This window comes from Hemiscyllium ocellatum, chromosome 7 (assembly GCF_020745735.1).
Source record: "Hemiscyllium ocellatum isolate sHemOce1 chromosome 7, sHemOce1.pat.X.cur, whole genome shotgun sequence".
Classification (NCBI taxonomy): domain Eukaryota; kingdom Metazoa; phylum Chordata; class Chondrichthyes; order Orectolobiformes; family Hemiscylliidae; genus Hemiscyllium; species Hemiscyllium ocellatum.
The window spans coordinates 101614153-101640394 of NC_083407.1; the positions used below are offsets into that span (position 1 = coordinate 101614153).

Sequence of the window (26242 nt, forward strand, 5' to 3'; positions counted from 1 at the left end):
TATTGGAACTGAATTTATTTCACCCTCAGAAGCTGAAGATGAGCAGTCTTTGAACTCTGCAAAGTACCAAATCCAGGGAAAGACGTCAGAAACAAAAACAGAAATTGCTGGGAAAACTCAGCAGGTCAGGCAGCATCTGTGGACAGAAATCAGAGTTAATGTTTTGGGTCCAGTGAGCCTTCTTCAGAACTGACTTTTTAAAAACCAACCATCCTAACTGAGCAGGGAGCGCAATCAGGACCCATTGCAGGGCTTGTGGAGACAAGGCTAAAGGGTCAAGAGTCAGATAGGAGGCCAGAAAAGGTTGGCCTGGAGGAGGTGGAACTACACAGGGGCCAGGGGAGGTAAACTGTCTAATCCAAGTTTTGAAACACCAACTTTTTCCTATCTACCATCAGTTCAGAAGAGGAGCCACTGGACATGAAACACTAACTCTGATTTCTCGCCACCGACTTGAAACCCAGAATAAATTTATCTTTTGTCGGCCTGGAGGAGATAGTGTTGTACAGGGGCCAGTGGAGGTAGGCTGTCTCATCCAAGTTTGAAATCAAGAAAGCAGAAACAAAACGTCTCATGCATTTCAGACAGTTACAGTACAGTTAGTCAGGTGCAAACAGATATTTGAAAAAATCTTAAATAGTCAGGGTTTTAAACATGTTATAATGGTCTCCTGCAATAAAATACACACTTAGTGTCATTTGTCGAATAGAGGCACCTGACTATGATAAGCAGGACCAGAAAGTGTGGAGTCTACAATAATACATTAGAAATAATTGCTTGTCAACTTATTCTATTCTCTTCATTTGATGTAATTTGTGTGGTAACCTCAATTTATAACTTCAATCTCTCGTCACTACCATCACCTGTGACAAACAGCAGCACATCATTGGTGAAAATGCTCTTTTCAGACACTTCCAGAGTTCTGAAGGTCACAAACTGATACTATCATTTGCAGTTTCTGACAGTCCAAATCAACTCAGGATGAAAATTCACACTTCACTATCACTGTGCACTAAAATCTTCCTGAGCAGGACACAGTATAGCATGCCAACTCTCATCATTATATTTTATCTCTTGGTCTTTGTGGCCTTTTCCTCAATCTCTTTACTGCATTTGATGCATTTGTTGTATCTTTCAGCTGAATTCTTTTCCATAGTGACGACATATTGTACAATTAGCTTCAGCATTCCTTTGGCTAAATAAATGCATCTTACAGCAAACAGCAACATGCATGTACATTTCCAAAGACCACTCAGGGCCACAGAGAAGGAAAAATAAACTCATAGTTCCAGATCTGCTTCAAAATTAGGAATGTGCTTTTAATTTAAACTTTTTTTTAGCTAGAGTGGGTGGGTAGTGGTATCAAGATTTAATTTGTCCTTGAATGTAATTACATCTCAGCATAACTCACACTGTGAATCACCACTTGTCATGTTTTAAATATAGCAAGAGTTTGAAAATATTGTGATGGACTGGAAACCAAAAATGCATGCTTGACTGCTTGAATTTCGCTTTTCAAATAACACTTAAACAATACTTATGTATTTGTATTTTTTGACAATTCATTCTTTTAGAGAGACTTTGCTATTTTCAGGGCTCAGTATCTTCGGTCTGTCATTAGGATGTAGAGCAAATATTAATTAAAATGTGTGATGGTGTTGGAGGAAATGTGAACCATTGCTGAATTATAGCTAAGCGAGGGCATCTAGTGGCAGAAATCCAGTTCTGCAGCAGTTTTAAAAATCACTTTGGGGGTTGCAAATGTGAAATTAAAACAGCAAATTCTGCAAACATTTAGCAGTTCAAGAGAGGAGAGAGGATCAGGTGATTTCAGCTAAGTGACTCCATATTTTAATGGAGATTTAAAATTTTTAATGCACAGTCAAAAATCAGAATGCAACTTCTGCCAAAGTTAGTATATATTTTGCAAGGGCTTTATGTGAGTGAAATGATTGTGTATCAGGACCATTCACATAACCCCAACCTTTATTATTCCACTGATTCATGGGTGCAGCTCCATAAATACTAGCAGGTCTTCAGTGCATTCCTCAAATGACCCTTCTTTATAATGTTCACTGAGTCAATAAGTGTCAAGTAATTTTGTCTTGAAGGCATTATGAGCAAGCTGCACAGGAATCAATAACCAGAAGTGTACAATTTCCAATGTGGAGTATCTGAGCAGCAAAGACAAGCGATAGCTTTGGAAGCATGCTTACAAATTGTGTGAAAGTACCTATTTCAAAGCAAAAAGGCAGATGGATTTGATAGCACATATCTCACCATCACTCCTACTTATTGGGGTAAAGGACATGCTTATCTCTGTACAGGAAATAAAAATAATTAAGAGCCAAGGAACAAACTAGGAAAGTAATATCACCAGCTATTTCATCTTCTTAATATCCACACCTGCTCAAGGAACAGATGAGGAGGGTAGGCCACTTGGTCCATTAAGGCTAACATGCTACTCAATACAATTTGTGGCTGACCGAACACTTCAATGCCTTTTACCAACCCCAACTCTGTACATCATTAATAATCAGAAATCAATCTCTACTGTAAACATACTCCAAACCCGAGCATCCACAGCCCATAAGGTTCACAACCCTTTGAGTAAAATAATCACTCTTCATTTCAGACTCAATTGGCATTCCTCCTTATTATTAAATTGGGCCCGCTAATTCCAATCAGCAGAAACATCTCAGCTGTCTATATCTTGGAAGTATTTTGCAAGTTTCAGTGAGATCACATTTCATTTCTCTAAACTGTAAAGAATACAGGCCCAGTTTGCCCGACCTCTCTTTATCAGACAGTCCCACTAGACTAGGAACAAGTAAGCCGACCTAAACTGCACAAGGTATTGCAGTGGTCTAACCAATCTCGTACATAAGTGTCATTTGGTTATCCAGGTGCTGTTTCAGCTAATCAGTGTCCATTATTTATATAGGTATAGCGATTAATTAGATCTGTATAAGGTGAGGCAGTTACTTACAGCAAATATGTTAGAACGCCGTTTTGACTGTTTGCGAACAGGAGTTGGAGTGTTGGCAGTTTGAGGAATGTCAATTCGCAGCTCCTTTTGACTTGTACTTGGTGTGGAAGGGACAGAAGAGGAATAATCACTCAAACTTCCTCCACCATTGCTTGTCTACAAAGCAGAGAAGAAAGCAATTAAAGATAGGAAGTAAACTGCCCTGTGTCATTTAAGACATATGCAAGTTATACTCTGGTCAGCTGTGGCCATCTAGCCTCAGGGATGTTGTGGGTTACTGACCCACTTCAGAGACGTGGGCACATAATTGAGGGCCAGTCTTCCAGTGCAGTACTGAGAAACAAAGGAAATGCTGGCTTTCAGATAAGGTGTGTACTCAGGTGGGGTCTTGCTGTGCATCATTTCAGAATGGCTACACTTCAGCAAGCATACCTACACATTAAGAAACAACAACAAAAAGTTATGGACATATTCCGGAAAGAGTCAGACAGCACTGGGGAAAGAAAGAGAGACTTGATGCATCTGGCAAAATGACCTTTCATCATAATTTTCATCAGAACAGCAAACAGATAATGAAGGGCTTTTGCCTGAAATGTCGATTTTTCTGCTCCTCGGATGCTGTCTGACCTGCTGGGCTTTTCCAGCACCACTCTAATCTAAACTCTGGTTTCCAGCATCTGCAGTCCTCACTTTTGCCAAAATGGCTTGGCAAATCAGCTCTCCCTCCCCCTCGGGCAATGAATTCACCTGCCACATCTTTACTGGCACATCAAAACAGCACAAGGATCAAATCTTGAACCTCGTTTGCCTCTTGTAAACTCTCCTTAAATCTGTACCCTCTTGTTACTCATTGGGACCAACTTTGTTATATTTGGGAACGCTGTTAAACACTGGGTAAGGTGTAGCTTTCTATTGAACTATTCTGGACAGCACAGCTAAAGTATAATACATTTTCCAGTGTGATTTCACTCATATGTGTTTTGTGGTTCTGTTCGCCGAGCTGGGGATTTGTGTTGCAGACATTTCATCCCCTGTCAAGGTGACATCCTCAGTGCTTGGGAGCCTCCTGTGAAGCACTTCTGTGATCTTTCCTCTGCCATTTGTAGTGGTTTGAATCTGCTGCTTCCGGTTGTCGGTTCCAGCTGTCCGCTGCAGTGGTTGGTCTATTGGGTCCGGGTCGATGTGCTTATTGATTGAATCTGTGGATGAGTGCCATGCCTCTAGGAATTCCCTGGCTGTTCTGTTTGGCTTGTCCTATAATAGTAGTGTTGATCCAGTCGAACTCAGGTTGCCTGTCATCTGCATGTGTGGCTACTAAGGATAGCTGGTCGTGTCGTTTCGTGGCTAGTTGGTGTTCATGGATGCGGATCATTAGCGGTCTTCCTGTTTGTCCTATATAGTGTTTTGTGCAGTCCTTGCATGGAATTTTGTACACTACATTGGTTTTGCTCATGCTGGGATCGGGTCAAAGGACTAGCCACACTACCATACATCAAGAGCATTTCCGAACTGACAGCCAGACTACTGCGACCACTAGGACTCATAACAGCACACAAACCAACAGCCACTCTCAGACAACAACTCACCAGAACGAAGGACCCGATACCCAGCATGAGCAAAACCAATGTAGTGTACAAAATCCCATGCAAGACTGCACAAAACACTACATAGGACAAAGAGGAAGACAGTTAATGATCCGCATCCATGAACACCAACTAGCCACTAAACGACACGACCAGCTATCCTTAGTAGCCACACATGCAGATGACAGGCAACCTGAGTTCGACTGGGTCAACACCACTATTATAGGACAAGCCAAACAGAGAACAGCCAGGGAATTCCTAGAGGCATGGCACTCATCCACAGATTCAACTTATAAGCACATCGACCTGGACTCAATAGACCGACCACTGCAGCGGACAGCTGGAACTGACAACCCTAAGCGGCAGATTCAAACCACTACAAATGGCGGAGGAAAGATCATAGAAGCGCTTCACAGGAAGCTCCCAAGCACCGAGGATGTCACCCAGACAGGGGACGAAACGTCTGCAACACAAATTCCCAGCTCGGTGAACAGAACAACAACAACGAGCATCCGAGCTACAAATCTTCTCACAAACCTTGAACTCGTATGTGTTTAACTTCTAGGAAGGAAGCTAATCTAGATAAAATGGGAAGCCTGTCATTGCCCTGCAGTGCATGACAGTTTCATTCGATATGTTTCCCAGATTCATTCTGCTTTTTAAAATCTTCCCTCAATCATTTACCTGGCTGATGTGGACAGCAGAGACTTGAGCAGAGCACACCGACGAGTGACTTGGAGAATTGGGCAGCGACTTGCATGGTCCAATGGAGAGCTGCTGCTTCTTTCGGGTGGCCACGATCTTTTGGGCAACTGTTAAAACAAGGGAGAAGAATTCGGGTTAAGCTGTATCACTTCAGTCGTCTTGATCCTTTCTATCCAAAGACTTGAGCAGACAGTCCTAGTGCTGTACTGAGGGAGTGCTGTACTACCAAAGGTGCCATCAGCCAGATGAGACATGAAACAAAGGCCCTTTGTGCTCAACCTAGTCGAAGTTTGAAGATCCTGTGGCACTATTTTGAAAGGCAGAGCAGTTACAGCACCAACCTCAGTACCTCGTCGATTATTATCCTTCACATATCACCAAAAAAATGGATTATCTGACTATTTTTATGTTGCTGTTTGTGAGACCTTGCTGGGCACAGGTTTACTGCCACGTTTCATTCAACAGTCACTACTGACTCTGAAGCGTTGTGAAGCGTTATGTATCATTAAAGCAGAAATGTAAATCTGTCTTCCATTGGTGGAATTTTCCATCAGTGACAGACTGCAAAAGCAACCATGCTATTCCCCTGCCTGCCTCTCTCTTCTCCCCACTCTCAAATACTCCTGAGGAAGGTGTAATTCATGTAAAGCATAACTCAAGAAAGTAAACAACTTAGGTCAGATTTGAAACGAAAAAAAACACAACTCAAGAAAATTGAAACAAGAATATTCCTCTTCATGCCTCCCCACCCCGTGATGCCTCCTGAAAGTGTGAATGTTTAACTCAATCTAGGGATGTGAATGTCACATGGCAAGGCTGGTATTTAGTGCCCACCCCTAACTGATCTTTGAGGTGTGCTGGAGATTTATTTTGACATAAGTGGATGAAGGATGTGGATAAAGAATTGGGGCATACTGCCATTTTCTAAACATACACTTGCCCAAGTCTATTGTGGATCTCCAAAGACAACATCAGTATTGAATCCTTAATCAATAAAGTAATCTTTTTTCGGTCTAAAATGATGAAACACCTCTAACTTCCTCTAACCCTACAAACCAATGTTTCCACTAAATTCTGCATTCTTCATCAAGGATGGTACAAAACATTTGAAAGGTCTGCGCACCTAAATAAATTGTCCTTGTTCTACAAAAAATATACAAGAATGGTATCTACAAAGCTCCCTGATCTCAACATTCTTTCAACATTGGGGATGTGCAAGAGGCCAATTTTGATTGCTCCCCCATTGGCAATTGTGACTTTGGATTTCTACACTCTACATTCTAGAATCTCCTCTGCACGCCACCTTATCTCTCTTTCACTCCTGACCTCCTCATCCAATTTTTTGGTCACCTATCCTAATTATCTTGACATGGCTGCGTGCTAGATTTTTGTACAGTGTCACTCCAGTGGATCATCTTGGGAAGCTTTATTGTGGTGATACTAAATGAATACAAGCTGCTGTTGCTGAGTAGTTTTGGCCCCTCATGACGATGATGGAATCACTGTTCCAATTACAAATATTCACAATTCATGTTCCATACATCAATTGTGCTGAATTCTTACATTTGGCAAGCAACAGTTCTCATATTCTCCCAATACTAATTTTGACCTGTGCACTACAACAATTCAGGCACATGTAAGATGATTTCCTTTTTAACATCTCACTGTTTTATTGAAAGAGCTTAATCCCTGTTTGCAGCCCCAACAGTAAAACCGTAGCCACAGATTAGACGCATATGAAAACTGCAAGACCCACCCATGCCCTATCGCTCTATGTTGCACAGATTCCTCATGGACCATCTAGCTATAGCTCCAGCATGCTACCAACAATTAAAGGCAGCATTTGTTCCAACACTTGGAATTTGTAAATCACTGTGGTTCACCATATTAATTGTGGAGCTCATTAACATTTGCAGCATTGCTCCTATCAGCATATGTTTAAGCAGTAGATTAATAGAATTGAGAAGCCAAGTTTGCTTTTCTTTGAAATCAACCTTTGCCACAGTCAACCACCGTTCTCAAATAAATTAAAAGATATATGCTGAAAGGGTTTACTTTGCACTAAGGACAAACAGAAAAAAAAAGAAAGAAACAGAGTCGGGAAAATCTGCAGGGACAGGGTAGTTGGAGACTGGAACACACTGGGAGAAAGCAAAGAGAAACTGGGAGAGAGACTGGGGAGAGATTGGTAGAAGAAGGGGAAAATCTATCAGACAAGCAGAAGGAACCATCAGCTGGGTGAAACTAATGTTTAAAGTTTCAAGCGGAGTTGTCAGGTCCCCTACACTTTAGAATTACTTTGCCAAGCTTTGACTGGGAGTATTATAGGATAAACTGAGCAAGGAAGAGGTACTGCAGTAGCCTGTCTTGTTTAAGGACATACTTATACCTCAGTTTTCATGAAAACTGAACACTAAAAGTTTAAATTTAAACATGCTCGTGCTTTTCCAAGTTTACCATGACAGAGCTGTGCAAATCAATTAGTCACACCATCATTCAGACCATTGATTGGAGCTCAATTCACAGGCAATTTAAATAATTCAACAGACAATCTCAATATTGTTGTCACTGTAGAGTCATTTGTTTATTGATAAAACAAGGTTCACAAGAGAACATTAAAAGAAACCTCGTTACAAAAGGGAATTGACACCAGGCACTGACAGAAAAGAAAATGTTTGCTGCTTCTGTTTTTCCCACAGTTGATATTACTGACACTTGAGTTGAAATTTCAGGTCAAACAGAGCCAGGCGGTGGAATGAAAGTATCAGTGTTAGCCAACATGCCAGTTTCCCAACGTAGTGCCCATTACCATTGAGCCCATTACCATTGGGGAGTGAGGGCAACAGCACACTTTTGCTCAACCCATTACCATGGCTATTAAGGCCACTGAACAACTCATTGAGAGCACATTCTGATTTTGAGAGAAGTGTACAAATAGTCAAATGAGACATATAGGCAGTGCAGAGCCGGTCATGACAATCCAGGGATACTAGTGGACCTCACAAAAGGCAAAAAGTAGAATGGTGAGACGAAGGTTGGTTATTCACACACAGGAATCAGGCTAGTGCACAGTGTGGGGAGTTTTGTTAGTAAGCACTTTAGCAGTGTGGGAAAGTTGCCACCCAGCTGGCATCAATGAGCAAAAGGAAGTTGGGGAGGCAGGGAAGAGGGATCAAGGATTTCAAATATAACGGAAGGTAAATTAAGAGAGCACCTGATAATAGGTAATGCAGTCAGGCCTATGCCTTTCCAAGTGCAAATAACACAAAGTTAAAAATCACACTACACCTGGATATAGTCCAACAGGTTTATTTGGAAGTACTAGTTTTCAGAGTGTTTCTCCTTCAATAATGCACCAAAATGGTAGCCCCTGTAACTGTTGCTGTGATCCGCTTACATCGCTTGCACAATCCCATCTGCATGCCATCAAATGGATATTAGACCTATATTCGAGCCTATTAAGTGGGTTCTAGCATAAAACTCAGGGTTGGTGCTCCTACTCCAGAGATGGATGCGGGACCCAGAAATGGTCCCTATTTCTGTCCTTGATTTCCCATTACATTTAATTAACAAAACCTTTCCCAATCTCACTTTATTGACACAACTTATGCAGTTATTGTCATCAGAACTGGGTAGATTCTGATAGAAAGCCTGATGTTCGTTGTGCATTTCATGTAAATTCAATCAAGTCTCTTTGGTTTTTATTCAACTGGAGTAACTTTCCAAGACTTTGCACTTGTTATAATTTTCTCAAGGTGCCTTCCATAGTCTGGATTTGCAATTACCAGTGACAGCTTTATTTTGCAAGAGTGTTAGACCATGAGACAATATGAAATAAGAACAGAAACTAGCCATTCAGCCTGCTCCACCATTCCATAGTATTGTGGATTAACCCGAAATTCTTCATGCCCACTTTCCTGCATTTTACCCATAACCATAGATTCTTGATCAATAGGAGAATCAATCTCAAGCTTTTATATATATACATTGTCTCTGCCTCCATAACTTTTTGTGGTAAGTGGTTCCAAAGACTCAACCCTCAGAGAAGACATTCCTCCTCATCGCAGTCTTAAATTGGTGTCTCTTAATTTCAGTCCTAGGATCACTAAGTGTTATGTTTTTGGGAAGGATTGGACTAGACTCATTTACTGTATTAATGTTTCATCCTGGCTCGATACTGCAACTGTCTTCATTGAGCTGGCCCTGTCCACTGCCACATAACCTCAGTCAGATGGACTGGGAATTCTACGTGCTTATCTGTGAATATTGCAGTACCTTCATTTTTTAAGCAGTACTGTCTTGAGCAGGAATGCTTTGAAAAGTTTGGGCTTACTGAAATTCTAGCTCCCTTCCCGCATTAAGTGGCAAAGAAATACAATTTATTCACTAAAGGAGCCTCTGCCAGACATGGTGGTGTGCGGTTTCAATACAATATGTTAGAAACATGCATACCTATGCTCTCCCATTTACATTAAAATATCACCCAAGGTAAGAGGACAACAGGTACCATCTCTGACAGTTCGGGCAAATATTTAAACTGGTTATTTTCACATGCCCGAAAGAACAACTGTACAGAAGTATTTGCTGAGAAAATGCTGAGGGAACTCAGCAACTGTGGAGACAGAAACAGAAGTAAATGTCGAGAATCCTGTATGACTGTTCTTCAGAATAGAAAGGAGTTGAAAATTGGGTTTTTTAAAACTTGTGACGTGCACTTTCTCTTTGCCTTTAACATGTGCTTGCTTTTGTAGGAACAGCATTGTTTTATAACTCATTTGTACTGGGAGCAGCAATCGTGGGCGATCTTCTGCTAGGATGTGAAATCAAAATCAAAACTCCTGAACTGAAGCCTCCTTTGTGGGTTTTTACAGCGTTTCCTCAGCACACCCAAGACTCAAAATCCGCCGAGAAACCTGTCCTGGTGAACAAGTGTAGGCTTTCTGCTTACACTGTCGGTCTAGCTTAGTTGGAGCCGTCCCTAAAGGATTTGATGCTTTGCATGCCAGCACCTCAGTGTCTGATATTTTACCCTGTCAGCTGATCTTCAGAAGTTTCTGAAAGCAGCTCAAGTAAAAGCGGTTGAGCATCCTGGCATGATACTGCTGCAGAGTTGAAATCTCCAATACAAGAATTAGTCAGTTAATCAACTATTTATTCACATATTGCCGAATGAACTCTACTCTGTTAATAAATTTACTGCGAAAAATGTCCTGTTCCATTTACCTGGCTAATACTGACAAGCGCTCTGATCAAATAAGTTATGACTGTAGAATACCACCAGTTACTCATGAACCAAACAGTTAGAATTACAGAATCCCTACAGTGCAGATAGAGGCCACTTGGCCCTTCAAAGTCTGCACCAAAACTCTGAAGGTACTCCCCCCGCCCCCACCAACTCATCCCCATAACCTCATATTTACCAAAGCTAATCCAACTAGCCTGAACAACCCTGAACACCATGAAGAAATTTAGTACGGCCAATCCACCTGACCTGCACATTTTTGGACTGTTAGAGGAAACCATAGCACGCGCAGGAAACACACAGAGACTGGGGAGAAAGTCTGCTGGAATTTGCAGTCACCCGAGGCTGGGAACAAACCTTGCACCCTGGTGCAGTGAGGCAATTATGCTAACTACTGAACCACCATGCTGACCGAGAATGGATCATTCTCCATTTAGTATCATTCATCGCTCACTACCCCATTTTCAAATGACCCACATTATTTAGCAACAAACAGAAAAACCCTATACGTATCAAATGCCTTTTGTAAATTCAATTAACCTATTGTGACAAGGTTACTCTCGTTGATTTGAGCCAGTTCCTTTTGCTAATCTAGTGGGCATTAAGACAACGTGTCTAAAACCATGCTGTTTGCATTCTATAATTAAAAGCACATTTATAGTATCTTGTGGAATCAAATATTTAACCCAACATGGATGTTACACTAACTGACCCATAGAAAACTAATTTGAATACCATGCAGCATAAGGCCAGTGGGCTCGACAGGGTGTACCTATGTTTATGCCTCTCACAAATCCTCTTCCAATCTTATTTATTCAACACCAAAAATATATCCTTCCATTCCTTCTTTACAAAGATGTTTCATGTTTAATATTTCTTAGAGGACTTAAGTTTTGAAGGATTTTGGTAAATTGGAATCATTTCAATCTTTGTTGAATACCTAGCATGGTTTCTTTAAAAGAGATTGTTGAAGTATCACCATGGAATCTGGAAAAATTTTTTAAGCAAGATTTCCTAGAAATTACACAACTGGGACTACTACTTGCTCTTCTGGAGATCCCTACTGGGGTTGTTGGAAAAGTGACTGGATGGAGTGTGTTTTGGTTTGTGGTTGGGGAACAAAGGTGCTTGTGAAGAAGGGCGACCTGTTTATCTCTCCTACTTTTCTGAACAGAACTTTCCTGTAGTGATCAGGATTTAATCTACTTGTTCTTTTGAAAGAGGGATTGAAGGAAATTCTCAATATTGTATTTCCTGAACAAACGGTGTCTGCCAAGACTGCAGGTAAAACCATGATTAGTAACTTGATCAGACATGTCAGAAAATCAGAGCAATACACTTTGGAACATTTGATCTTTTATCCTTTCTGTACTCAAAGTAACTTACTGGCCAAAGTGTATACTTCAAAAAGCGAATCTCTGCATAGAAATCAATTTTTTCATCCTGTACCTTGTATGTATGAGCATATGTATGTGCATGTGTTGATGTTAAGAGGAATAAACATTTATAATTCAATATTGCAAAGTATATTAATCAGTTAGTGCAGCCTCATTGTGTTACAACACAGGATAAACCCTCCTGATTAATTTAAATCAGCAACACAGAAAAGATTTATCCCATGCAGTAATCTGTGAAAATCTGAGAGGCCAAGAACTATTTAAAGTAAAAATTAACAACTTTATTTCTTAAAGTATAACAGAAAATAACGAACTCATAACTACATACACCTCCTTTCTCTAACCTATCTTAATCTTCCCTCATATAATTCTAGTCCGATAAAACTCCCAATTAAAATTTACAGAAAAATTCAAATTTTAAAACCAGCCAGCAGTCGAATCTTCTTTTGATCTTCGTCAGTAGATTGGTTCTCCAAGTCAGTGTTCAGGTTTTCCTCTGTGCAAACTCCTTCTCCAGATAGATACCTCTCAGTGAGTGCTGGCTAGCAGTCTACAGCTATTGGTCTAGTGGCAGTTCTCCTCCCAACTGTTAATTTTTCCCCTATCTTATACCCCCAAGGATCAGATTGTATCATTGGCTTTTAAGGTTGTCAATACACTCAATTTAAACTTGATTTGAATTTGGTATTTTTCAAGGTACAATTTAAACTGATTGGCCTGATTTGAATCTGTTTCGGTTTCCAGGCAACTAGCTACCCCAGGAGCTAGAGCACATGTTACATTGTGTCTAATTGAGAATATGTAGTGCTGTCACTGCTAGTTTTTACTTTCTTAAAGGTATAGTACACCCACATGTTCATAACAATTGGAATAAGCTTAATTTCATGAATAAAACAGTTGTATTTATTTTTAAAAAACTGGTTGATAGATATTTTTCTTTAAAACCTGATAAAGATATATTGGTAGTATTTGGCCATCTTGATAGCCAGGAAAAGATTTTTTATGTTGTGACCTGATGAGAGTAGGCTGGAACAGCTAAGCATTCCATCAGCTTCAGCAGTAACATTTTTCCTTTTGTATGCTTTTCTTGCTTTCCTCAAAATGCAGATACTCAATTCATTTCAAGCACTTCCTTTGTTAGCAAGTTCCACATTCTAACCATTCTCTTAGTAAAGAAAGGTCTCAGGAATTCCTTCATGAATTTATCTGAGACAATCTTTACTCATGGCCCAAGTTTTAGATTTCCCTCACAAGCCCAGAATATTGGAATTATATTTGTTTGCTTTCAGTCTTCACTAACACTCTAAGCTTTAAATTTGGATTAGTATCAACCAAATCATTGCTAACTCCCGCTGTTAAAATTAGCAGAATTAGAAAGTAAAAGCTTTGTGGATTTCAGGAGGTACTCTACTGGAAAGGAATATCTTAACACAGTGACAATTTTACAAGGCAATTCCTATAAATTGGGGCAAAGAAATTTAAAATTGAAAATAACAAAATGTGCAACTTTAGAATGGAAATCAAGTCCCATTTACATGTCTTAATTTAATTAACTCCTTACCCTCCAACACTGCACTGACTCTGCGCCCAGTTCTATGAGTGGATTCCCCTGTATCATAACTTACATTTACCGAACAGATTAGCAGTGAAATCCTATTATTATACATTCCGCTACTAATAATCTGACTAAAGGCACCACAACCTGTTAGAAAAGGGAGTTTTTCATAAATAAACCAGTTTTTATTAAAAAGGCTCAAATCAGAAACATTACACGTGATGTTATCATATTCTTACAGTGAACTGATTTAAGTTTCTCCTTCCAGGGTACTTTAGAAACACTCATCAATTGCGACGAGGATGTAAAGTTCATCTTTTACTGTTAACAACTAATGCTGCAGGCAAATCCAAACAGGGAAATTGGAAATCTTCAAATCCAATTGCACCGACAGTATATACTTTGCCAAATGAATATCAATTACCTCACTCCAAAGGCAATTCATCAATCATATTGAAAATTCCATTTGTCCATCATTTCTAGGAATTCCAACTCCCACTGGTGTTCCTGGAGGTTTGGTTGTGACTTCTGATCACATGACACTTGCCTACAATTCACAACTATATCTCAGTACTCCTTTTGACGATTCTGCTAATTCATAATCTCTGGTCCTTTCTGTTCTGCGAATCTAGATCCATGCATACCTATTGACTACTTCCTCTCGATTTAGTTGCCTCAACTGGAGTCCCCCTTTGCCTTCCTTCCTACTTCTCCAGCAGAAGTGATGCTTGAGGATTCTTCATAGCTTGTCTTTACTGTACCAGCCCCTTTGCTAAGATCTCTCATTATCTGAGAAGACATCACTGTTATGCTCAAACCCCAATTACCTCCATACCTTTGCTGATATCCCTTCTGTTCCAAAATACTGTTACAATATCAGAGAGCATTACTTTTTCTCATCTGTCTTTGAACGCTGAGCTAATTTTTCACTTGTGTCGGATTTAAGATGTCTGTAATATATTATTTCCCCGTAAGGATTATCAATGCCATAGCATCTACCTGTTATTTTCAGAATCAATTGAAATGGCAGGTTGTTGTCTGAGTGGACCCTATGGGTTTGTAACTCCGTTGCGTACAACTCAAATAAATGCTCCCATTAATTTGCAAAGGTCCCAAGTGACTAACATTTGTGTATTCTAATTTGGAAATCTTCCATCAACAAAGCAACAGTGCCAAGAGCAGTGTTTTACATATCTTGGTTATAAAAGTGAAACATGACAGCCTAGTTAATATGACAGGAATACAAACAGGACTAGGTTTCTTGGACCTTTAAGGATAGGTCTGGATCTTTCACAATTCCAGCTCCTGCATTGCCAGCAGAAATGCTCCAGAAATCAAACCAAAATTCCAGAGAGACTCCCAGGAATTTGCAAAGTCTGACCCTGCCCTCAATAACGCGTATGGGCTCTGGGATAATCAATGCCTTCCCTTTATAACTGTCATGATATGGAGGTGCTGGTGTTGGACTGGAGTGGCCAAAGTTAAAAATCACATGACACCAGGTTACCACCCAATAGATTTGGAAGTACTAGTTTTTGGAGCAATGCTCCTTCATCAGATAATTGTGGAACAGGATCATAAGACACAGAATGATTACAGTGTCACACAACTGAAAGGATATATTGAACAAACCTTGATTACTGTTAAGTCTTTCATCTTTTAGAATGGGTTACAGGTTACGGTTCATTAATATGTAAATCCCAGAACTTCTTTTAAGTCACATTGTCAAGATAACGTAAGGTTTTATTAAAAAAGATGATATCTCAGCTCACACAATGTATTAAAGGTGTGAAGTTAGAGTTTGTCTGTATCCCAATTTTGAGTCAGGCTGGTTGTGTTTCCAAAGCAGGAAGTTGTAAAATGTTATATAGATTGACTGCCTACAGATTGTGTGCTTTTTGAGTAAAATAGAATGTATCTGCAAATGCAAATTCACCCCATCAACCTATATGTGCTTGCGTGTGCATGAGAGACGGAAAATGAGTTTGTGCACCTGAGTGAGTGCGTGCATCTGAGAGAACATGTATTTGTGCATGGTAGAGTGCGTGTCTGAGGGTGACGGAGTATAAGCCTGTGAGAGGGTGTATGCGTGGGTATAAGTATGGGGGATTTATGTGCGTATGTATCAGAGAGGGTTTGCATGAATATGCTATAGAGTGTGTGTGTATGTGTGCTTGTGTTCCGAAGTAGGAATTTATAAAATGCTATATGGATTGACTCTCTTCAGATTGTGTGCTTTTTGAGCAAAATAGAATGTATCTATAAACATAATCACACACACACTCTCTTACATACTCACACATTCATGCAGACCCTCTCTAATACACACATCCATACACCTCCCACACTCTCATACTTATATTCCATCACACTCACACATATCAAACATGCGCACATGCAAAGACACACTCTCTCATGCATGTGCACACACTCACTCTCTCATGTACATAGACACACACATAAATCTGTGGGGTGAATTTGCATTTGCAGAAACATTCGATTTTGCTCAAAAAGCACACAATCTGCAGGTAGTCAATGTAGGTAGTCAGCATCTGCAGACCTCAATTTTAAATGTAGGCAGTCAATCCATATAACGTTTTATACATTCCTACTTTGGAAACAGAACCATCAGACTCAAGATTGGGATACAGACAGATTCTAACCTCACACCTTTAATACATTATCTGAGCTGAGGTGTCACTTTTTTAAATAAAATCTTAAGTTATCTTCAGAATGTGACGTCAAAGTAGTTCTGGGATTTACATATTAATTAACCATTCTAAAAGATAAAAGTCTTAACAGCAATCAAGGTTTGTTCAAATGTCATTACAGTTGCATGAGACCATAACCTCTTGGTATAAATTTTGTGTCGCATGATCCTGTTCTACAGCTAACTGATGAAGGAGCAGTGCTGCGAAAGCTAGTATTTCCAAATAAACCTGTTAAATTATAAAGTGATTTTTAACTTTATAATTCTCATCCTCATGTTCAAATGCATCAAGGCCTTGTTCCTCTCTCTTTATAATCTTCCAATTTGCTTGAGATCTTCATCTGAATTTGGACACTTGAGCATTCCCCTGTTCCTTCATTTCACCACCGGTGGCCCTGCGCTCTGGAACTTATTTCCTTTATCTCTTTGCTTCTTTCTTTTCTTTTATGACCCTAATTAAGGTCCACCTCTTTGACAACTTTGTGTTTACTACTTTTAATCACTCCTCCTTTGGCTTGAGTACGGTTCTGTGAAGCACACTGGGATGCTCTTCATTGTTAAAAACACTAGATGAACACAAGTTATTTTCATTGGTGCAATCAATCAAAACGTGGGTCATAGTAAGCCCAGCACAGATGGAATGTACGCCAGATTGTCTATGAGTTGCAGGGTCCCTTCGCTGAAGCAATTCTGGCAGTACAAAATTCAGCAGCTTTCACCAAGATTCACATTTAATGATTTCAATGTCATTAATGCCTGCAATGGGATGTGAAGTCATGGTTTCCTAGTCCAGTATCACGGCAGCACACCAATATTAGATAACAAAATCAAGAACTGCTATATGAATTCCCCTTCAGAACAATAAACCATAATTGCAGAGCTGCCAGTAACACCATACTATGCACCAAGTAAAACATGATTCCTTAACTCGTGAATATGCTACTTTCAAAAGGTACCTCCCTGCTGCTCACTCCCAAACTGAGGCCAGACACCTGCTCCCAGCCCGGGTCTTCCAACTCACTCTCAAAGTGCAGCAATTCAAAAAGATAACACATCAACATAGTTATGGGCAATAAATGTTAGTCTAGCCAGTGATACCTACATCCCATGTACAAATGAAAAACATTTACTTGCTAGGTCATTACAGGATCCAAACATGGAAATGAACAGGTAAGTGAATTGTTAGTCACTTGGGAAAGAGGAAAGGAGCTCAATTATATTGGAGTCTTCTGAAATCTATACACTCAAAAGCAACATGACAATGATCTAAATAACAAAAATAATGTAATGCTGGAAGTATCTGCATCAGGAATTCAACACAATAGCATTTAAACATTTTCTAGAAATAGAAAAGCTTCACGACAAAAGATACTTCAATCATAGATCCTAGTTGATTGCTTTTAATGGAATTATCTCCATACTTCAACTGCAAAATCAATAAATGGCACACACTCAGTGTCTTATAAAAGGAACTTTGGGGGACAGAAGCATTCACTTGAAATGATAATATAGCTATCCTAACCAGCATCATTACAGTGAATACAAGCAGTTTTGTATTTCTTCATTCCATTCCAGTTCTAACACCATTCTCCCTTCCCAATAAAGCTCGGGTTTGATTCAACGGGTTGCATTCAACAGATGAGAATCTGTCCTTTTTCTATGGTTTTGTTTTGCAACAAGTACCTCAATTATCACAGGAACCATCAGAAGGGCAAGCTCCTGTTAATCTTTTAATAAATCCTCCCTCAGCAGATACCAAGTGGTGAGCACAACCAATTTATCCCCTGAGCTTCAGTATAAGACAATCTGCCCAAAAGATACAAATATTAGCTCATTAAGGAGCATAAACATTCATCACATCTGCTGGTGAAATGAGAGAATCACAGCTAAAAAGGTCACTCTGCTAAGAACATTAGCCAAATAGAAATCAATAATATGTATAACGCAGTAATTAAAACATGCCAACAGACTCTCTGTGATGCTTCCAGCCATCTCCACTCTAACCTGAGTTGTTACTGTCTATGGAAAGCCTAGGGGTGGAATCTCATCAGATTCAGGGCCCCTCCAAGCTGTCACTCTGAATACAGTGAAAAGTTCATTTTCCGACTATTAGACCAATTTCCATCTTCTGATAAAAATATGTCAACACAGAGTCGAGTTGTGACACTGAACCACAAAGACAAGCGAGTCAATTTGTTACTTTATAAAAGCAAGGTTCTTATTTATGCAAATATTACATTTAATTTTTTTTGTGGTTGATTTACCTTCAATAAAAACCTACTAAAATACCATATATACCAGGCTGATATTGTAGCGAAGGAATGCTGCATTGTCGGAGGTACCTTCTTTCAGAAAAAATCTCAAACAGAGGCTCGTAGCCTGCCCCCTCAGAATGCAACAGAAGTTGTCAAATTTATATACAATACTATTTTTGGAAAGTAAATTTTGCTAGACACAGATGAGTGCGGAGTTTTTTTTAATAAAATCAAGGATGGTCCTTGTGAAACAGTGAACCCATTCCAGTACTGCTCAGAAAGCAAGTGGCTGCACAGCCTTGTGGTATGTTAACGGAAAATTGTTTATACTATAGTAGTTTACTAAAGGTGGGTAAACACTGCCTCATGAAACAATGGAGGTGAAGGTCATTGAATTTTTCCAAGAATAAGGTGAATAGATTCTTGTTAGGCAGGGAATCTAGGGTCAGAGGTAAGTGGGAATCTGGAATTCAAAACACAAACAGATCAGCTATAATCTTACTGAACCCACCATTCGATGGGCCAAATGGTCTGATGCTACACCTATTTTCCATAAGACAATTAGCATACTTTCAGTTCAGAATAACTAAGGATTATTGTTTAGAAGATTGAAAGTTTTTATAGCAGTTTGGAGCAGCTTTGACTTGGGTCACAGAAAGTCTTGGCTCTTTCCTTAAAAGAAGATTATGAAACACAGTTTCTAAGAAAGAAGCATTTGGATAGAAATATACAGGTTATGAGAAGCTGAGAATGTTTAAATGCTCATTGGAGTCATTTTAAATGAATGCTGTCAACACAGTTCACAGAAAAGAAAATGGGCAAAATCAGTTAAGTAGAACATATCAAGATAATTTCTCTGGATTTGAATAGCTATCCATCTATGATGTTAAGAAAGAGCTTGAAACTTTGTGGTCCTGTGTTTATTTTAAACTTGATTTAAATTATCTATATATAAATTGTTGCTTTTTTTTTCATTTTATGTAATAAACTTCTGTTGTTGAAGAAACCCTGCAGCCAGAGTTAGTGATTGGCCACCACATTAAACAAAGGAAAAAAAAAAACGATCAAATCAGATTTCATTTTGGTATTAGACTTGTCCAGTAATACCATTAGCTGGAATCATGTCAGGTAGACCGAGAAATATCACACAGCTGTACACATAGAAACAGAAAATAGGAGAAGTTGGCCATTTGACCCTTCAAGCCCGACTTTGCCACTTATAACGATCATAGCTGATCATCCAACTCAGGATCTGCTTTCTCCCCATACCATTTAATCCCATTAGGCCTTAGAACAAACCATAACTAACTGCTTGAAAACATTCAATGCTTTGCCCTCAACCATTTCCTGTGGCTGGAAATTCCATAGGCTCACCACTCTCTGGATGAAGATATTTCTCCTCATCTCAGCCCTAAATGGCCTGCCTATATCCTGAGGTGAAAGTGAGGATTGCAGATGTTGGAGATCAGAGTCAAGATTAGAGTGGTGCTGGAAAAGCACAAGTCAGGCAGCATCCGAGGTGCAGAAAAATTGACGTCCCGGGTAAAAGCCCTTCATCAGCCCTTCATCGGATGCTGCCTGACCCGCTGTGCTTTTCCAGCACCACTCTAATCTTGCCCATATCCTTAGACTGTTATCACTGGTTGTGGAATCTCTCATTATTGGGAACATTCTGCCTGCTAGTTCTAATTGAATTTTATAGGTTTTAAAAGATCGTCCCCTCATTCTTCTGAACTCCAATAAATATAGTCCTAACCAATCCAGCCTTATCATGGTCAGTCCTGCCATCCCAGGAATTGGTTTGCAATCTCTCCATAGTCAGAACATCCTTCCTTAGATAAGGAGATGAAAACTCAATATGCACAATACTCCAGGTGTGTTCTCACCACTTGCCCTGTACAACTGCAACATTACATCCCTGCTCCTGTTTTCAAATCCTCTCACTATGAAGGCCACACACCATTTGTGTCCTTCACCTCTGCTACATCTGCATGCTAACTTTCAGCAACTAGTGTACAAGGTCATGCAGGTCTCATTATGCCTCAATTTATGGCTAATCAGAAAATAATCTGCTTTCTTGATTTTGCTACCAAAGTGGATAACTTCATGTTTATCCACATTATACTTCGTCTACCATGCATTTGCCCACTCAATGAACTTGGTCAAATCACACTGAAGTATCTTGGCATCCTCTTCACAGTTCACCTGCCTACTACCCCATTCATTGACTTCTCCTCTATCTGCAGTCCTCACTTTATCTCAGAGTTCACAAGATCTTGCCTTCCTGTATAGCAATCCTAAATCACAGGAGGTTGTGTGGTGCAATAGTTAGCATCCCTCCCGCTGAGCAAGTAGTTCTGGGATTAAGTTTCACTCCAGGACTAGATGGCCAATGAAGACGCATTTTATAATGTGCCAAGCAAATCAAGATTCAATCTGCGACAGTACAAAGGGACCGTTTCCTGGTCTGCCATGGAAAATAGTGCCCCTCAAACCACAGCCTCTGGCTGCAGGTTAACAATTTGTTCCATGACAAATATGCCATGTAAACGGATGTAAGCACATCTTTCATCTGTCTCAATTGCACTAAGGCAGTCAAACAGCATCTAAAATCCCTATTGCTGTTTACAGCATCAACAACGCTCCCCTATTAGTGTCTGAAACGCCAACTAAGAAACAGTCAAACAGTACTGTGGATATTGCTAAATCTACAACTTTTGATAAGATACATAAACATATTCAGCTTCTTCACAATAGTTCTGCAGAAATTGTTGGGGAAGGTTGCTCAATATACTTTTGGGCTGTGCAAATGAACAAGAATTACAGCCATCTAACTGCTCTGCTTACTGTCATGACCCAACGAGCAAACTGATAGTGACATTGTTTCAGTCAAAGGACTCATGCAATCAGTGGACAACATCCTGCCAGCTTTTACACCCATTTCAGACTCTTTTTGTTTAAAAGAGTTTGGCTCACCACTGCTAGAAGTTGTTTGCAAGAAATGCATGGCGAGGCTAGCTCAGGGAAAAAAAAATCACACATCTCCAAAGCTTCTCTCAACCACTAAACATTCCTATTGCTTTGCACGAAAAGCTTGACTTTTTCCGTCACCCCGGGAATGACAACAAACAGGATGGATGGCATCTGCATTTTATTAACTCAGTAATTATGAACAGTTACACACGCCTCCCCAAAGACTGCTCAACATCTTTCATTTATCCAGACTGTCACTTTCAATATACAATTTCAGAAGTATTATGTACACGCTCACACACAACCACCTGCAAACTTGGGAAAAGGGAGCACAGACCCTGCCAATGGGTATAATATATTATATTATACCCTGTAATAAATGAATAAACCAAGTAACCTTGATTTCTGTACTAAGATGTATGCTTGATGACTTCACTGGCTAGGGCTGATGTATCTATTTTATATGTTATGCTTTCATAAGAAGCATTCAAGTAAAAACAACTGCGCTTACATAGAGCCTTTCATAAACTCAGGATGTCCGCAAGCTCCTCTCAACCAGAATTTCAATGGAATGTAATCCCTGTTGTAATGTGATCAATCTATGCATAGCATGTTCCAACAAACAACAATGCAAAAATGACTACACTGTTTCTAATTATGCTGGTTGATAGGGTTAACTAAGGTTACATCCTATGTCCTTGCACAAAATAGTGACATGGAATCTTTGTATCTACCTGAAAAGGCCAAATGAACATTTCTTGGTTTAATCTTTCTTCCACAAGACAGTGTAGCCTTGCCTCTGAATTGCACAGTGTAGAGGACATGGGGATCAGTAGTCCTCAAACTGGAAAACATAGACTCTGAATTCATACAGACTTTCCAGGGAGTCCATGATATAATGTGCACAAAACATTCTGAAGACGACAAACATTGAATGAGAGGCTTCACTTAGCTTTAGCTAACGTCTTAATTTATTTTAATTTGCATTAACTACTCAGATTAACCCATTCATTCACAATTTTTCCTGCAACTCCAAAGCAAATTTTCGAACCGAAAGTTTCATGTGGAGCAAATATATTGAAATTTGTGAATTAGACATAGAGTCACAGAGCTATACAGCATGGAAACAGATCCTTCAGTCCAAATCGCCCATGCCAACCAGACATCCTAAATTAATCTAGTCCCATTTTCCAGCACTTGGCTCATATTCCTCCAAACCTTTAATATTCATATACACGTCCTGATGCCTTTTAAAAGCTGTAATTGTACCAGCCTCCTCCACTTCCTCTGGCAGCTCATTTCATACATACACCACACTTTGTGTGAAACAGTTGCCCCTCAGATCCTTTTTAAATCTTTCCCCTTTCACATTAAATGTATGCCCTTAATTTTGGACTCCCCCACCTCAGGGAAAATACCTTGTCTATTTACCCTATCCATGCTCTCATGATTTTATAAACTTCTATAAACCTCTGATACTCCAGGGAAAACAGCCCCAGCTTACTTAGCCTCTCCCTCTGAATTAAAATCCATCTACCACTTCTCAGTCCATCAGCCCATTTGATCTCCATTGTACTCTGAGGTAACTTTCTTCACAGTTCACCACACCTCCAATTTTGATGTCATCTGCAAATTTACCAACCATACCTTCTCTGTTCACATCCAGGTCATTTATACAAATGACAAAAAGCAGTGGACCCAACACCAATCCTTGTGGCACACCACTGGTCACAGACCTCCAGTCTGAAAAGCAACTCTCCACCACCGTTTGTCCTCTACCTTTGAGCCAGTTCTGTATACAAATGGCTTGTTCCATGTGATCTAACTTTGCTAACCAGTCTACATGGATCTCTAGACTTCAAAAAAGAATTGAAGTTTAGCTACAGAACTGGAAAATTCCAGAGGTCTGACTATAGAATTTTTATATAATTTATCCAAATCGCTCCTAGGCGTTGCCTACGGTTTTTTTGGTGTGTATGCAGTGCGTTTGCTCATTAGTGCTTTTTAAAAAAATACTTGCTCTCCAGTGCTATTTGGTGGCTAACACTGCAATTATACTGGAACAGGCAAAAGCAAAATTAAATGGAAAACATTGGCACAAGAAGTGCAATAAAGAATTGGTGACACCATCAAACTTTTAAAAATCACATAATACCAGGTTATAGTCCAACAGGTTTATTTGTAAGCACTAGCTTTCAGAGTATTGCTCCTTCATCTGGTGGTTGCACAACCACCTAATGAAGGAGCAGCGCTCTGAAAGCTAGTAAAACAAATACTGTGCAAGAACTGTAACAAACACTACATTGGACAAACAGGCAGAAAACTAGCCACCAGGTTACATGAACATCAACTAGCCACAAAATGACATGACCCACTCTCAGTAGTATCCTTGCATACAAATAAGGAAGGACACCACTTCGACTAGGACAACACATCCATCCCAGGGCAAGCCAAACAGAGCCAAATGGAACTCTATCGACAATCAAGTCAGAGCCCATCTACCACCCCCTGAGAAAAAGAACAGGAAATGACATCACCTACCCAAAGAAACCCAAATATATAAATAGAAAGCAGGAATCATCAGCAGTGCTGCGCCCGGAGACCCACTGAGGATATTACCTAGTAGGATGACGAAACGTTTGGAAATGAACCTTCCAGCTCAGTGAGCAAATCCACATCCAGAACTCACTTCCCTCAATGATAGAATGCTCCACAAACAGTTTGGACTTCATTTTCTTCATCCATCTCTTAACTCTAACAGAACTTGTTAAACGTGAGTCTCTATGCTCTACCCTGTGCTTCAGAATGAAGGTGAACAACCAGGGTCTGTGCCAGTTCTGTGAAATTTATGTACAAAATATCCAAAATATTTTTACTCACTGGGGATCTCAATGCAAGAGTTTGTGTGGACCAAGCGATGTGGTCTTCCTGTTTGAACATCATGGTTTGAGAGAGGCAACTGAGAACTGACAGAGACTACTTTCAGTTTTACTACTGTCATCAGCTTTATGTAACTAGTACCCTCTTTCAGACCAAACCAAGCCTGGTGGTGTCCTGGAGACCTCCAAGATCAGGCCATAGGTACCCAATGGATTTCTTTACAACCAGATGTGACTCTCTCAACACAGTGGAGCTACTGCAGCACTGACTGTGATACAGATCACTCCCTGGATTAGGATACATCAAAGTATTTTCTTTCAAAGCAAAAATATCATCCTCATATAAATATTGGCAATATAGCCTACTCAGATTAAAAATCATCCAGTTCCTCAACTCAACTGAACAGGCAATCGCTGCTATTTCGATGTGGAGTAAGGAACCAAAAAGAACATATTTTAAGATATCTACAAAACTAAACATATGGGAAGTAAGAGTGGGAAAAATGCCTGACTTGTTCAAGGCTAGAAGCACTGATGGAACCAGTTATTGAAGTCAAGCAGTCAGCTTACATTATGCTAAAAGCTCTAAGAGCTGCTTGAAGAACTGTTCAACAGATTGCTAGGAGGCATGCCAACAATTAATAGTTTCAACTTCAACAGAGTATCCAGAGTTAGGGGCATGAATGAAAAGATGAAAAAAGGCAACATGTCATCATCAAAGAAAATAGCTCAACTGAAACAAAAGGGAGGCAAGTAAAATAAACTCCTGGAGAAATAGGTAGAACAATACCTTGAGATAGACTTTAGGGAGAACGTAGTCACGAAGGAAGCACACAATGCACCTTAGAAAGCCTGTCTGTCATGGAACAAGTGGAGAAACGAGGTGGTAATGCCTAAACTGAGAAGCACAAGAAACTGGTACTCCTGCAATATCTGCATGACTTTTCCTGTTACTGCTGTAGAAAGGGGGTCGTGTTCCAACTTTATCATAATGCAAAGGTTGTGACCTTGTACAGGAACAAGAGTGACTGCTGAGAGTGGGTTCCTGAATCAAGAAAGAACAAGTTAATTAGAAAAGACAGTCAAGAACAAGTCAGAGAAAGATAACTCTGAAGATTTAAACTGCATTCATTTCAATGCAATGAGTCTTATACATAAGGCTGCTGACCTCAGGGCATACATGGGACATGGGACTGAGACAACATAGCTATTACAGAAACTTGGCTGAAGGAGGGGCAGGTCTGACAGCTCAATGTTCTAGGTATTGGATGCTGTAGGAAGGATAGAAAGAGAGGCAAGAAGGAGGGGAGTGGTATTTTTGATTGAGAAGAACAATATTACTGTACTTAGGATATTTCTGAGGGATCATCCAGTGAAGTCATATGGGTAGAACTTAGAAATAAGAAAGGGATAAACACCTTGATGGGATTGTATTATAAATCCCCCAATACCAGTGGGAAATTGAGGAGCAAATATGTAGAGAAATCTCAGATGCATGTAAGAATTATCAGGTTTTAATAGTTGGGGATTTTAATTTTCCAGTCATTGACTGAACAGCCATAGTGGGCTTGAATGGTGAGAAATTTGTTAAAAGCGTTCAAGATAATTTTCTTTATCAACATATAAAAGTACCTGCACAAGGAGGAGCAAAACTTGACCTTCTCTTGGGAAATAAGGTAGGGCAAGTGACTGAAGTGTTAGCAGGGGAATGCTTTTTGACTAGCAATCATAATTCTATTAGTTTTAATATAGTTACAGAAAAGGATGGACTTTCCATAAAAGTTAACGCTCTTAACTGGAGTAAGACAAATTTTAATGGTATGAGACAGAAACTTTCAAAAATTGATTGGAGTAGACTGTTAACAGATAAATGGATGATTGACAAGTGGGAGGCTTTCATGAGTGTGACAACAGAAGTTCAGAGGCATTATGTTCCTTTTAGAGTGAAGATTAA

The 26242-nt window shown here is 39.8% G+C and overlaps 1 protein-coding gene across 4 annotated transcripts in view; it reads right to left on the reverse strand.

Moving 5' to 3' along the window:
• The window catches only part of agap1 (ArfGAP with GTPase domain, ankyrin repeat and PH domain 1), a 788284-nt gene that overhangs the window by 260833 nt on the left and 501209 nt on the right, over positions 1 to 26242 (reverse strand). For all 4 annotated transcript variants that reach the window (XM_060827602.1, XM_060827601.1, XM_060827600.1 and 1 more), the window contains exons 7-8: positions 5257 to 5384; positions 2990 to 3145 (exon numbers count right to left, since the gene is read on the reverse strand). In XM_060827602.1, the coding sequence (XP_060683585.1) occupies positions 2990 to 3145; positions 5257 to 5384 (284 nt within the window). The remainder of the gene's footprint in view (positions 1 to 2989; positions 3146 to 5256; positions 5385 to 26242) is intronic.